At 49.5% G+C, this 13,187-nt stretch overlaps 1 protein-coding gene across 5 annotated transcripts in view; it reads left to right on the forward strand.

Moving 5' to 3' along the window:
* The first annotated feature begins 647 nt into the window (after positions 1–647).
* Positions 648–13,187, forward strand: part of FCHO2 (FCH and mu domain containing endocytic adaptor 2) — a 223,517-nt gene continuing 210,977 nt past the window's right edge. For 4 of the 5 annotated variants that reach the window (XM_014574166.3, XM_014574168.3, XM_075932248.1 and 1 more), the window contains exon 1: positions 649–832. In XM_014574166.3, the coding sequence (XP_014429652.2) occupies positions 806–832 (27 nt within the window). In that variant the 5' untranslated portion in view covers positions 649–805. Of the gene's footprint in view, positions 833–13,187 lie in introns of all 5 variants that reach the window. The other variant, XM_075932247.1, reaches the window with a different exon arrangement.

Below are 13,187 nucleotides of genomic sequence, written 5' to 3' on the forward strand. Positions count from 1 at the left end.
TTTCTGAACCTTTTCCAATGTCAATACATCTTTTTCGAGATGAGGTGACTGCATATGTACACAGGGACGGCTCGAGGTGGCCCCGCCTGCATGGCCCTCAACGGAGTGACGTCAGCGTAACGTTATCATTGGGTGGCCCGGGCACCTCGTTGAAGGCGGCGCCCTAGGCGATGGCTGAGTCAGCCTATGCTCACGGGCCGCCCTGTCTGTACACAGTATTCAAGATGTAAGCGCTGGTTTTATATAGAGGTAAAAAAGATATTTTCTGTCTTATTCTCTCTCCCTTTTTTTTAAATGATTCCTGCCATCCTGTTTGCTTTTTTAACTGCTGCTGCTCCCTGAGTGGATGTTTTCAGAGAACTGTCCAAGACTCCAAAATCTCTCTTGAGTAGCTGTAGCTAAACTAGTCCCTATCCTATTGGATGTATAGTTGGGAGCTTTTTCCAATGCGCATTACTTTGCAGTCTATTACATTTCTCCATTGTTTTAGTGGGGGGAGATCTTGCTGCTTGACGGGCAGAACTTCTCACTGAACTCTTCTTTTCTGAAAAACGAATCCGAGCAGCTCTGCGCCTGCGCACATCCTGGACGGCGGCGTAGGGCCGAGGCGTGAGGACACGCCTGCGTACTGAGGGGCGGGCAGCTGGCTGGCTGGCGCGTGCGCGCCAAAGCCGTTGGTGAGCGAGGCCAGGCGGCTGGGTGGCTGCGGCGCAGCAGCGGGAAGGGCGGCGCTCTGTGGCGGGCGGCGACGGGTTCTTCCGTCGGGGCCAGGTTCACCCAGCGCTGAGGCGGCGGCGCCGCGGTCATGGCGTCCTTCGTGGAGAGTTTCTGGGTAGGAGCTGTTGATTGCGTCCGCTGGGGCCGCAGCGCCCGGGCTGCCCGCTGTAGGGGAGGGACGGGACGGTTCTCTCCATGGCAAGCGGCTCTGGCTCCTACGCCGCCCCGGGGACTGGGCCTGGGCCTTGCTGCGGGAGGGAGGTGGGGGCTGGCGTCCCCTCGCTCGCAGCCAGCCTGGGACCTCCCCGACTCGCCTCCCTGGGGAGGGCGGGACGGACAGGAGTGGCGGGGCCGCCCCTTTGAGGGGACTCGGACGTGTCTGTTGCAGCTCTGGGGCGCCGGCTCCCTTTGGTGGTGCCCAGGCGCGAGGGGCTGGCTACTGGGGTAGAAGCGGGCACAGCGCGCTGTGCGCTGCCCTTGGGTATGGTCCTGGAAAGCACGAGCCGGGCAGATTCCGGAAATGGTGAGCTCTGTGGCAGACCGACCACTTCTCTCCAGGGATCCGCTGGAGGGGAACCCGAACCAGGTCTCGTCCGTTTCTGGGGTGTCTGATGTTTATTAAAAGTCGCTCCTAGAAAGAAGTTATTCAGGTTATAACTCTGTACCGTGCAGCTGAAGAGCACGGAGTGCAGCATACTGCACTTGTATTTGCGAACGCAAACTGCTTCCGAATTCACTCCCAACTCGTGAAAATTGTTTTTCTGTCAGCATAGTGGGACTGATGCAAAATAACAGCAGAAACCTATGGCCTGCGTGAATCATCTTTTTAGACCTCCTAGAATTTAGTTTAAATTGGTATGTAATGTAAACTAATTTACTGTATTATCTCGGTACTGTTACCATGACCTCTTTTTAAAATGCTTTATCAATACCTAGAGATGGAGAGAAATTAAATACATGTTTTGAGTAACAGGTAGTCTTAATTTCTTGAGTTACTTACTGAACTGTGAATAACGGATACATGTGCATTGTGGAGAATTTTTATTTGTCTTAAATGGATTAATGTTTTCCTCAGGAAAAAAATACAAAACATTGACAACTAAACTAGCCAATATGTAGAATTTTTAAGCTCGTCTTTTTAAATGTAAAATGCATAGGTGTGTCCATAATCTTCAGGGCTCTGAAAATCTGGTGTCTATTTTAATGTTTTCATAATGCAAAGTAGGTGTTTGCTAAAAATAGAACAGTGTAACATCAGAAGGGAAAGTTTAACTTTCAGATTTCTGCTTTGGAAATATGAATAATAGTTCTTATCACAAACTAATTTTATAAATATAGTGATAATTTTAAGAAATAGCTGCATACATTTTTGTTTTCAGTCTTCAATTCCATAAATTTAGTAAAACTGCATATTAATTAAAAACATCCAATGTAAGAATTCTGAACTATACAGCATACTTCAGAGGGTAGCCGAGTTAGTCTGTACAGGATAAACTTAAAAAACAACAAATGCCGTGGTAGCACTTTATACACTAACAAAACATATAGATGGTATCATGAGCTTTCATGGGCACAGCCCATTTCTTCAGATTACCAGAGTTTGAGTTTATGATGTGCAGACCCAAAATATATAGAGGAGACAGGAGAGGAGGAAAGGAAAAAAGGGGGGGGGGGGAACAAGGAGCAGACTGTATGAAAATTATTAAAGGGAGAAACAAGTAGGCAGAACTGGCAAATCTATAAGCACTTGAAGATTGGATAGTTAAAAAGGAGCAGATAAGGATCAAAGGATAGCAATAGATAGGAAAGGTACTAATGCAAGAATCTACACCAGTGTTTCCCAATTTTATTTGGCCATGGAACTCCTAGAGTTGCCTTTAAAAAAAAAAAAAAAAAAAAAAAAGGCCCCTGCTGCGTTTCGTTGAGCAAAGAAGAGAGAGAGAGAGAAAAAAAAAAGCGCCCTCACCATGGCTCTGTCTCTTTAACGGGGGGGGGGCGGGGGAGTGCCTGCTCTTCGCGGAACCCTTACTTTCACTTCGCGGATCCTTAGGGTTCTCTGGAGCACCAATTGGGAAACACTGATCTACACAGACAAAGAGCTGTTTGCACCTTCATTGAATGTTAGGTTGATAATGTCCCAGCTATCCCTCATCTCGATTGAGGTCATTTCGTGTGAGAATTGAACTTGTGTATGAATTGTAACTCCAACACTTCTCTGTGTATTTGACTTGTAGAATTGGTTTGTGACAAGACAGCCATACTGTTTGCCACATTGCCATGTTTAACTACCAGATGAAAATGTTCTTCATCTTTGTAAATAGCATTTAAAAGGATGCTTTATTGTGTTTGGTGTTAGTTGGTTAAAAGTAGGAACAAACTGGTGCTTGTTAACAGGTATCAAAATAAAATCACATCTCTGTCCAAAAATTGTTCCTACAGTTAACCAAGAAGCACAAAATTACTGTAACTGAGAACAGATTTTTTTTTTAAATTTATTCTGTACACTTCTTTCTATTTATGTATAGTCCCTTTAACTCAGGGGTGGGGAACTTAAGGCCCAGCCCCTTGGCTTGCCTGGATCTGGCCCCCAAGGCTCAGGGTTCTCCCCCAGCATTGAGGAGCCCAGGCTGATGCTCCAGCTCCCTACTGTCCTCCCCCTTCCTCCACGGTAGTGGAGCACACAAAATTTACTAGCCAGGGCACCCTCAGGCTGTGGTGTATGAGGGGAATATAAGGAGTGTCTTTCTCCTTCTCAGTTGAGGGCGATGTCAGTGAGGATTTGTAGGTATATATTTTTTTCTTCTCACTGGTGTGTGTGTGGCCCCTGATTTTTCTGTGGGTCAGTGGCACCCTACCCAATAAAGGTTCTCACCCCTGCCTTAACGATTCCAATGTCCAATTGTTCTTTGGCAAGTCAGTATCAGTAATGCATTGCTCTGGGGGAGTTGATGTGCACATTCTTTCCTAGGTTGCACAGGTGTTAATTAGTAGCAATAGTAGCAAGCAAGATACACAGCAGGTAGTTATGCATATTGAGAAAGGAGAGAATTAACTGAATAATTGAGCATGTTACTAAGCAAATGGGGGTTGACTTGAGAGCAACACCATTTTTCATTTATCCTTGAAAGACTCTTAAATACATTAGAAGGGTATTGCTGCTACTCCCTTGTTATATTTTTGTTTAAGGGATCTAAAAATTTAAACAAACTGTTCCTGGTATTTAAAGTAGGTATGTCAATGTGTAGTCTACTACACAATTAACCAATAAGCGTTGGTTTATTGGTTAATCCTATCGACTACATGCACTCCCCCTCCCCCACTGGCTACCTCTGTATCAGGGGTGGGGGAAGCAAGAGCTGGTGCCCATGAGGAGCTGGCTTTAAGCAGGCTCCCCACAAGCACCAGATCTGCCTGCTGGCCCCACCCCTGCACTGCTGTCTCTGATACAGAGGCATCAGCATGGAACGTGAGAGGGGCAGGCTGGAGCAGATACATGGCTTTTGGCTCTCCGCACGTGCCAGCTCCCCAGACCTGCCTACTCCCCACTTGCTGCTTCCTATAGAGGCAGTGAGGGGGTCAGGCAGGAGCCGGTGCTGGAGGGAGCCGACTAAAAAGCCAGTTCCCTCCAGCATGGCTCTGTGGTGGGAAGGAGCAAAGGAGGCTGGTCCACCAGCAGCCTCTGTCTGCGGGGATGGGGGTGCTCCCGGTGGACAGAGGCTGCTGCCTGACCAGACTCTGTCTGCAGTGAGCCTGCACCTGCAGTGGACAGAGGCTGGTTCCTGGGAGCAGTCTCTGTCCATGGTGGGCCCAGCCCAAGCAGCTGTGGGCAGAACTTGCTTCACGGCAGCCTCCCCCATGGGGAGCTCAGACCCCAACAGACAAGGGCTGCTGCCATCCTGTGCTGCTGCCTCTGTATCAGAGGTAGCAGTGTGGGTGGCAGGGGGTTGGGAGTTCACTGGCTGCTGGGCCTGCCCGTGGGGACTATCGAATAATCATGTAACTGATATTTCATGCTGTTACACAACTGTTCAATTACACTGAATCTAACATCCCTAATTTACAGGGCTCGACAAATGAAATCGCTCGCTTGCCCGTGGCGAGTAGATTTTACCAGCTGGTGAGTGCAGGGGCGGACTGGCCTGGTGGGCTGTTGTGACGGGCTGGCTGAAGCCCATGCTACGGGTGGTGCGGCCCTCTCCAATCTGCCGGCCAGTGGAGGAGCAGAGCGCCGCCGGGGAGGGGGAAGTGCGGCAATTCTCAGTGCTGGGCTGCCTGCTTGCAGCTCCGGCACGAGGAGGGGTTGCGCGAGCCAGAGGGCAAGACGCCAGCATGACGTGGCTCCGCTGATTTTAAAGGGCTGCGGCAGCTCGGCTCTGGCTGTGTGTTTTTGGGAGCTGGCTGCGGCGTGCGCCCCACTGGCTCCAGTACAGCCACGGCCCCAGCCCCCTCGCTGGCGAGAAACTGCCTCCCTGTTGACCGCCCGACATGTGCCCCTTTGTCTTCGCGCCGCCCATTCCCCACGCTGCCCCTGCACCCTGCACCCCTTATCTCTTGCTCTCCCTCTTCCTTGCAACACTCTGGCTCTGCACCGCCCTTGCACCCTGCTCCCCCGATCCCTGCCCCCCCCCCAGCTCTGTGCTGCCCGTTCCCTGCACTGCGCCTAGACCCAATCCCTCTGCTCCTCCCGTTCCCCTATACCTTGATCCCTCTGCCCCTCTCATTCCCTGCACCTCCACTGCACCCAACACCCTGCTCCCTGATCCCTGCCCCCCCAGCTCTGTGCTGCCCGTTCCCTGCACTGCTCCTAGACCCTGATATCTCTGCCTCTTCCTTTCCCCTAGACCCCGATCCCTCTGCCCCTCCCATTCCCCACGCCACCCCTGTACCCACCCACTGTTCCCTGCACCCCTCTGGCTCTGTACTGTCCCTGCACCCTGCTCCCCCTGTGGGTTGGGAGTGAGGGGTGCTTGTCCATAAGGAGGGGCTGGACAGGGCAGGGAAAAGGCTGCTGTGACTCAGCAGCGAGTGAAAGGGGGAGTTCACTTGAAGCGCCTTTGCCTTTATGGGGAAAAAAAGGAATGAAAATGCTATTTGCTATTTATATGGCTAAAATGCCAGAACAAAAACGAAAACAAACACACAAACCCCACTGCAAAATGCAAACGTGTAAAAGATGACCAAAAAAAAGGGAGGGGGGCAGCAAAAAACCTCGAGCTGGCCCTGGGGGAGGGGAAGGGGCTGGGCTGGGCTGTGGGAAGGGGAGAGAAGGGAAAAAATATGGGGAAGGGACTTGTGTTGAGGGGAGGGGAGAGGAGGAGAGGAGGTCAGGAGGAGAAGAAAAAAGGGGAAGGCACCAAGGGACGGGTGCAGGAGAGACAAATGCCAGGGGGCCAAGTGCAGACAATGAGGAAAAGGGCAGGAGGGGATGTGTCAGTGGGAGGGGGAACAGGGTGATGTTGGGAGAGGAGAGGGTAAGGGCACTGGAGGCTAGAGGGGGGAGGAGGAGGTGCTGGGAGAAGGCTTGAAAGAAGGGGTGGGCATGAGGAAGGTGGGGATGGAGCAAGGCATGTGTGAGGGCACAGGGGCATGAGGGGAACGGGGGCAGAGGGGGTTGGAGGGGTCGGGGCAGTGAGGGAAGGGGGAGGCACCAGGAGGGTGCAAGTGCCAGAGGATTTTGGGGGTGAAGCAGAAGGGCAGACTCCTGCAGGGGAGGGACCAGCACCAGAGGGGAGAGGCAGGGCAGGTTTGTAGGGGTAGGTGTTAGGAGAGGGGATGAGGAGGGGTAGCTCACATGATCAGAGTGGGCACAGTGGAGAGAGAAGGGCTGGTGGAGGGCAGGTCTCAGGAAGTCTGAGGGCAGTGAGAAGGCCAGGAGTCAGGACAGCAGAGGAGGGTGAGAGGTTGGGGGGCAGCAGGCACCAGGGGAGCTGATGGAGTAAGGGAAGGAGACATGGCAGCAGAGGGAAAAGGTAGAGGTTTATAAGATATTTATTAATAACTTATTAGTAATTAATTACTGTTCTTATTAGTAATTAGTTTACTAACACTTTTTGGGGGGGAGGGTGGTGAATCCCTTTTTTGTCCGGCGAGTAGGGTTTTCCGTAATTTGTCGAGCCTTGCTAATTTAAAGTAATCTTTATCAAAACTTTTAAAAAGTCTTACTTAGATAGTATTGCCTTGTCTTTTAATTATTTAATTTTGAATGAGAAATTTATTTCACGTCAGAAAATATTGCATATATAGTAATTCTTCATTTAACATGGTAGATACAGTAAACTTCCAATCATCCGGCACCTTTGGGACCCAGGGGGTGCCGGATTATTAGATATGCCGGACTATCGGAAGGGGGAGCTATGAGGTGTCTGGGGGGGGAGGGTGCCACCCCAGACCCCTCATAGCCCCCCCTTCTGATAGTCCGGCTCTGCCCCAAGCATCCCTGATTCAGCCGCTGCTGAAACTGACCAGAAGCGGCTGAATCGGAGACGCCTGGGGCAAAGCAGCTGGAGTGCTGCCAGGTTGGTCGGGGTAACGCCGACCCTTGGCGCAGCGAGACCAACCAGGCAGCACCCCAGCTGCTCTTGGGGACGCCTGGGGCAGAGCAGCTGGGGTGCTGCTGGGTTGGTCCCGCAGCGCCGCTCCTTGGTGCTACTGGATCAATCTGGCAGCACCCCAGCTGCTCTGCCTCAGGTGTCCCCAAGTCAGACGTTGCTGATACTGATCAGCAGCTGACTCCAGGAAGCCCAAAGCAGAGCTGCTCTGCCCAGGGCTTCCTGGAGTCAGCTCTTGGTCAATTTCAGCAGCGGCTGACTTAGGGACGCCTGGGGCAGAGCAGCTGGGGTGCTGCCCGGTTGATCCAGTAGCGCCGAGGAGCGGCGCTGCGGGACCAACCCAGCAGCACCCCAGCTGCTCTGCCCCAGGCGTCCCCAAGTCAGCCACTGCTGAAATTGACCAAGAGCTGACTCCAGGAAGCCTGAGGCAGAGCAGCTTTCCCCCGGGCTTCCTGGAATCAGCCGCTGGTCAATTTCAGCAGCGGCTGAATCGGGGATGCCTGGGGTGCTGCCGGGTTGGTCCTGCAGCCCCCAGGGGCAGCGCTAGGGGACCTATCCTGCAGCGCCCCAGCTGCTCTGCCTCCGGCTTCCCCGATTCAGCCGCTGGTCAGTTTTAGCAGCAGCTGAATAGGGGAAGCTGGAGGCAGAGCAGCTCCAATGGTCCGGCTGCAGAGCACTTCCGGGTTCCTGATGGTGCCGGACCATCAGGAGTGCTGGACCGTCAGATGCCGGACCAATGGAGTTTTACTGTACATTTTTAAAAAATGATCGTGCTAAGTGAAAACGTGTTATGCAGGGTCAGTTTTCCCATTGAAAATAATGGAAAAGGTGGGGGTTGTGTTTCAAGCGCACGTGCGCTTGCAGCTCCAGCCTGCATTTGTTAGCACCTGGGACCGGGACACAAGGTTGGGGGAGAAAGGGGACCGGGTTTTAGCAGGGAGGGGAGGTTTTTGGCTCTGGGGAAGGGAAGGGCAGGTGAAGGGGCTTGCAGCCGGCGGCTGAGTTTCCCCAGGTGGCCGGTCACTGGCAGCTGCGCGGGGCTTACCCTGCCTCCTTACAAAGTGGCGGGGGGTTGCTGTTTGCCGAGCAGTTCCCTGGTGACCTCCTCTGGCTGGACACAAGACATCTGGCTAGAGGGGGTCACCGGGGAACTGCGCAGTGAGCGGAGAGCCTTCGCCGCTTTGTAAGGAGGCAGACGAAACCCCACGCAGCTTCCTGTGACCGGCCAGCTGGGGAAACCCAGCTGCCTGCTGCAAGCAGGGGGCAGAGGAGAGGGAGTGAAGCATCTGGCCAGAGGGCGTTGCTGGGGAACGGCACGGGGAGTGGAGAACCTCTGCCGCTTTGCAGGGAAAGCCTTGCACAGCTGCCGGCCACCAGCCAGCTCTAGGGGAAATCGTGTTATTGCGGGGACAGGTCATGTTAAAAAAAGTCTCCCCCCCCCCCCCCCCCCAAAAAAAAAAAAGATCGTGCTATCGTGAAAACGTGTTAAGTGGGCATGTGTTAAGGAAGGAATTACTGTATATGAAATTTCAAACTGAAGGTATCTTATTGATTAGTATAGTCAAAATAAATGAAACTTAGTGCGTTTTTAATTTACAAAGCTCAGTCTATCCCCATCAATATTTCAGATCCATTCATTGTTCAGTATTCTTTCCAAGTTTCAGATAGACCATGGACCATACAATTCTAAATGTATTAAAATATGTAAAAACATCTATCACTTACAGTTTGGACAATGAGGGAAAAATAAACCAGTGCACTTACATGTTTGTGGATAATACCAACCTGGGAGGCGTTGCAAGTGCTTTGGAGAATAGAATTATATTTCAAAAAGATCTGGAGAAATTGTCTGAGGTTAATGGGATGAAATTCCATAAGGACAAATGCAGAGTACTTCACTTAGGAAGAAATGCTCAGTTGTACACCCACAAAATGGGAAATCTTAAAAAACAACATATAGTTCTGCAGCACCTAAGACACTAACAAAAATGTAAATGGCATTATGAGCTTTCGTGGGCACAACTCATGAAAGTTCATGATAACATCTACGTTTTTGGTTAGTCTCTAAGGTGCTGCATAACTAGTAGTTGTTTTTAATGTTTTTCAGTTACAGATTAACATGGTTACCCCTCTGAGACTTTTAAAAATGGGAAAAGACTGCCTCAGGAGTACAGCAGAAAGCTATGGGGATCATAGTGGACAGGAAGCTAAATGAGTCAACAGCATGACACTAATCCAAAACAAACAAAAACCCCAAGCCTCCTTCTGGGATGTATATTGATATATATTAACATGAATGATGTAAGCAATTTGCACTCTATTCTGCACTGATTCAGCCTCAGTTGGAGTATTGTGTCCAGTTGTGGGCACCACATTTCAGGAAAGATGTGGGCAAACTGGAAAAAGTTCAGAGAAGAGCAACAAAAATGACTGTTGGCCTAGAAAACGTGATCTATGAGGGAAGATTGAAATAACTAGGTTTGTTTCAGTCTTCCCTTTTCCAGATTAGAGGGGACATAACTTTTTAGATACTTGAAAGTTATTACAGGGAGGAGGGAGAAAATTTTTTCTCCTTAACCTCTGATGCTAGGACAAGAAGCTATGGATTTAAATTGCAGTAAGGGAGATTAAGACTGGACATTAATAAAAAAAACTTCCTGTCAGGATTAAGTGCTGGCATAAATTGCCCAGGGAAGCCATGGAATCTTCATCGTTAGAGATATTTAAGAACAAGTTAGACAAATACCTGTCAGTTATGGTCTAGAACAGTGATTCTCAACCTTTATTTAAAAAAAAAAAGTACCCCTTTCCCAAAAAAACAAAAAATCATAAGTAACCCACAGTTTTCTCACACACACACATTTTTTCTACCATTGCAACACATTTGTTTAATCAACTTAATTGTAGCTGGGTGGGCGATGAAACGTTTGGGTGTAAAAAGTACAAAAATAATAAAACGCTGTAAAACTTAAAACAAAAATTCAGTTTTCTCCAAATTTCAGTTGTGCTGATGTACCTCTCTCCCCCGAACTTTTCAAGTACCCCAAATGGTACTTGTACCACTGCTTGAGAAACACTGGTCTAGAACAGGGGTGGACAATAATTTTTGACTGGGGGCACTTCAGAAATTTTTGAAGTAGCTCCAGGTTGCCCTGGGAAGTGCGGGGCCTCAGTTGGAAGGGGAGGGGCCAGGATACTTCCATGCTTCGCCACCCATATAACCTGATTGGTCTGGGGGTATGGGATGTGCAAAGTGTTTGCTTCCCACCCCCAGAGAGAACCATCAGCTATTTTGAACAGCTGGTGGTTTCCTCTAGAAACCTATGCCACTTAGCAAGCACCCCCTTGCTGCCCTCAGGTCCATCAGGGCCTGTGGAGGGGGAGCACGTGAAGTCTCTAGCCCCCTGCTCTACCCTGCAAGGGAGTGCCTCAATTAGAATAATTTGCCAGCTGAGTAGCAGCTGGCGGCTGCCCTTATGTGCTGCACCCCTCGCAGGGCGGGAGGAGACTTTTGCACAATTCCCCGCCACCCCCAGGCCAATCAGGGCTTGGGGACGGGAGGAGTGTGCGAAGTCTCCTCTCACCCTGCCTGGAGCAGCAGGGCCTCTGTGAGCCAGATCAACTTGCTTGGTGGGCTGGATGCAGCCCATGGAGGCCTGTTTGCTCACCCCTGATCTAGAAGAAGAATGCTTGGCTCTTCCATGAGTGCAGCGTATTGGAATTGATGATCTCTCGAGATTCCTTCCAGTTCTATGATTCTGTGTACAACATAGAGATGTAAGCGAGTAGTCGATTAACCAATAAGTCTAGGCTTATCGGTCAGTCAACTCGACTACTCACATTCTCCCCCCACCCTTGCTGCACTCAAAGTGCAGCTGGCATCCCTGTACCTGGTGATTCCTGGTAGGGTGGGGGAGAAGTGAGGCCATGATGGCTGGGAACTCCATCCCTGCGGACTCCCATTGGGCCTGAGCCCAAGTCCAAGCCCTCCAGGCAGGAGCCTAGTGGCACCAAGGCTGTCGTGGAGCCAGTCACAGGGAAGGGGAGCGTTCTGGGAGGCTGGTGACAGGAGATCTCCCCATATCTGGAAAATTCCTTTATTTCAGATGGGTCAGTTCCCGAGGGTGCTGGATAAGGGCGGTCCAAACTATACTACATTTAAATTGCAGAGCCTTATTGACTAATCATATAGTCAATACAAACTATTAACTACATGATTAGTCAATTACCCTACATAATTTGTCAATTACTTGCCACTTAACATCCTTAATACAACATACATTCAAGAAAGGCATAATTTAAACGTATAACACATTAGTTCTCTTCACCCGTGCAGACTATTCATGGTTCTATCCAGTGCTTTTTTTGTGTTTAAAAAAAAAAATGGTGCCGGGACTCCAGGGGAAAAGTTGTTGAGCTCTGACTGAAGATGCCGGTACTGCGTCTGGAGGTGCTGGTACTGAGTACCGGGTAATACTATCACAAAAAAAGCACTGGTTCTGTCTAATGGAGAGAACATTGAAGTAGAACTTGAGAGAACTGAGTTCTGTTCTCTGGTTAGCCACTGGCCTGCTGCGTGACATTGGGAATTGACTACACCTTGTCTCCTCCCCCCTGCGTGAAATGTAAAGCAAGAATAATTTTGGAAAGCACTTTGGGATTGAATGATGAAAAACTTTGTATAAGAGTTGGGTATACCAGCTTTTTAAAACAAGTGTTCCATTTATTATTCTGGAGTAAGAAGGCTGACAGTGAAGAGGAAGTGTATTTAGATGACATGCTTCAATAATTCAGTGATTGCAATTTTTGAAGCTCACTTGTTGTGAGCCTTTCCTGGACCTAAGTAGTTCTTAGATTTTAGAATAAATGTTTATGTACCAGAGGTATTCAAATTCAACCCACAAAGTTGTGAATTAAATGTTCATAATCTGCGATTACAAATGATGATGTGGTTTGATGTGAACCTGAAGTGGAGTTGAAATCTGGAAAAAACTCTGTATGGCTCAGGAGTCTTTTAGAAGGAAAAGATGAAACTTTCAGAGGAATGCTTGGGGTAGAAAATGAAAACAAGGTTTTGTAAAGAGTCTGTGTCTTTGATGTACACCATTCTCCAGTTGAAATTGTGCATATGCCACTGTGACGTAGTGGGGGGTAACCTGCTAACTCTCTGGCTGCTGTCTGTAACACCACCGAGCAGACAAGGGATGAGTCACTATGCAAAGAGGATATCCCAACTGGTTTGGCCAGCTGACCCCCATGGAGAGGAACAAAGGAAGGTGGAATGCTGCCCTGGCTGGGGGGCAGGGCTGGGGGAGAGTGAGTTAGTTCCTGGCTGGAAAGCAGAGGAGAAGGAACTGGGGAGGGGGCTGGGATTCCCCTGTCTCAAGGGGGACACTGAGGCCTCTTAGCCCCCAGTTCCTGTAACTAGATTACATCTGTGCTGTGCTGTATCGTGGAGAAGCAATAAACCACCTGTATTCTACTGGCTGGCGAAGTCTGTTCGTGCCATTCCGGGGCTGCAGGAGACTGGGGAACCCCAACGCGCCGTCACAGCCACATGTGAAACTAACCCTGGATCTTGTGCCTTAAATTGGTCTCCACTTACTTGAATGCTTTTCCTCTTGGTAGTCATTAGGGAAGACATCAGAAACCTGGTGGTCTGGTCTGGTTCCATTTGGAAGAGGGCATTAACACACACAAACACCCTGGTTATTTAATTGTCTCTAGAACATTCAGCTGTTACTTTTAAGGCCTTTTATGAGAAGTATTCAGTAATGGTCTGATGTAAGCAAAACAAATGTATTTAAATGTATTGTTTTCTTTTCAGTTGTGAAGATTAAGATGCTTTTTAAATACGTTTTTAAATGTTTCTACTTTTGAAGGAATGTGTACAGTGACCAGTTTTTTTGTTGTTGTTTTTGA

This window comes from Pelodiscus sinensis, chromosome 6, assembly GCF_049634645.1.
Source record: "Pelodiscus sinensis isolate JC-2024 chromosome 6, ASM4963464v1, whole genome shotgun sequence".
Lineage (NCBI taxonomy): Eukaryota > Metazoa > Chordata > Testudines > Trionychidae > Pelodiscus > Pelodiscus sinensis.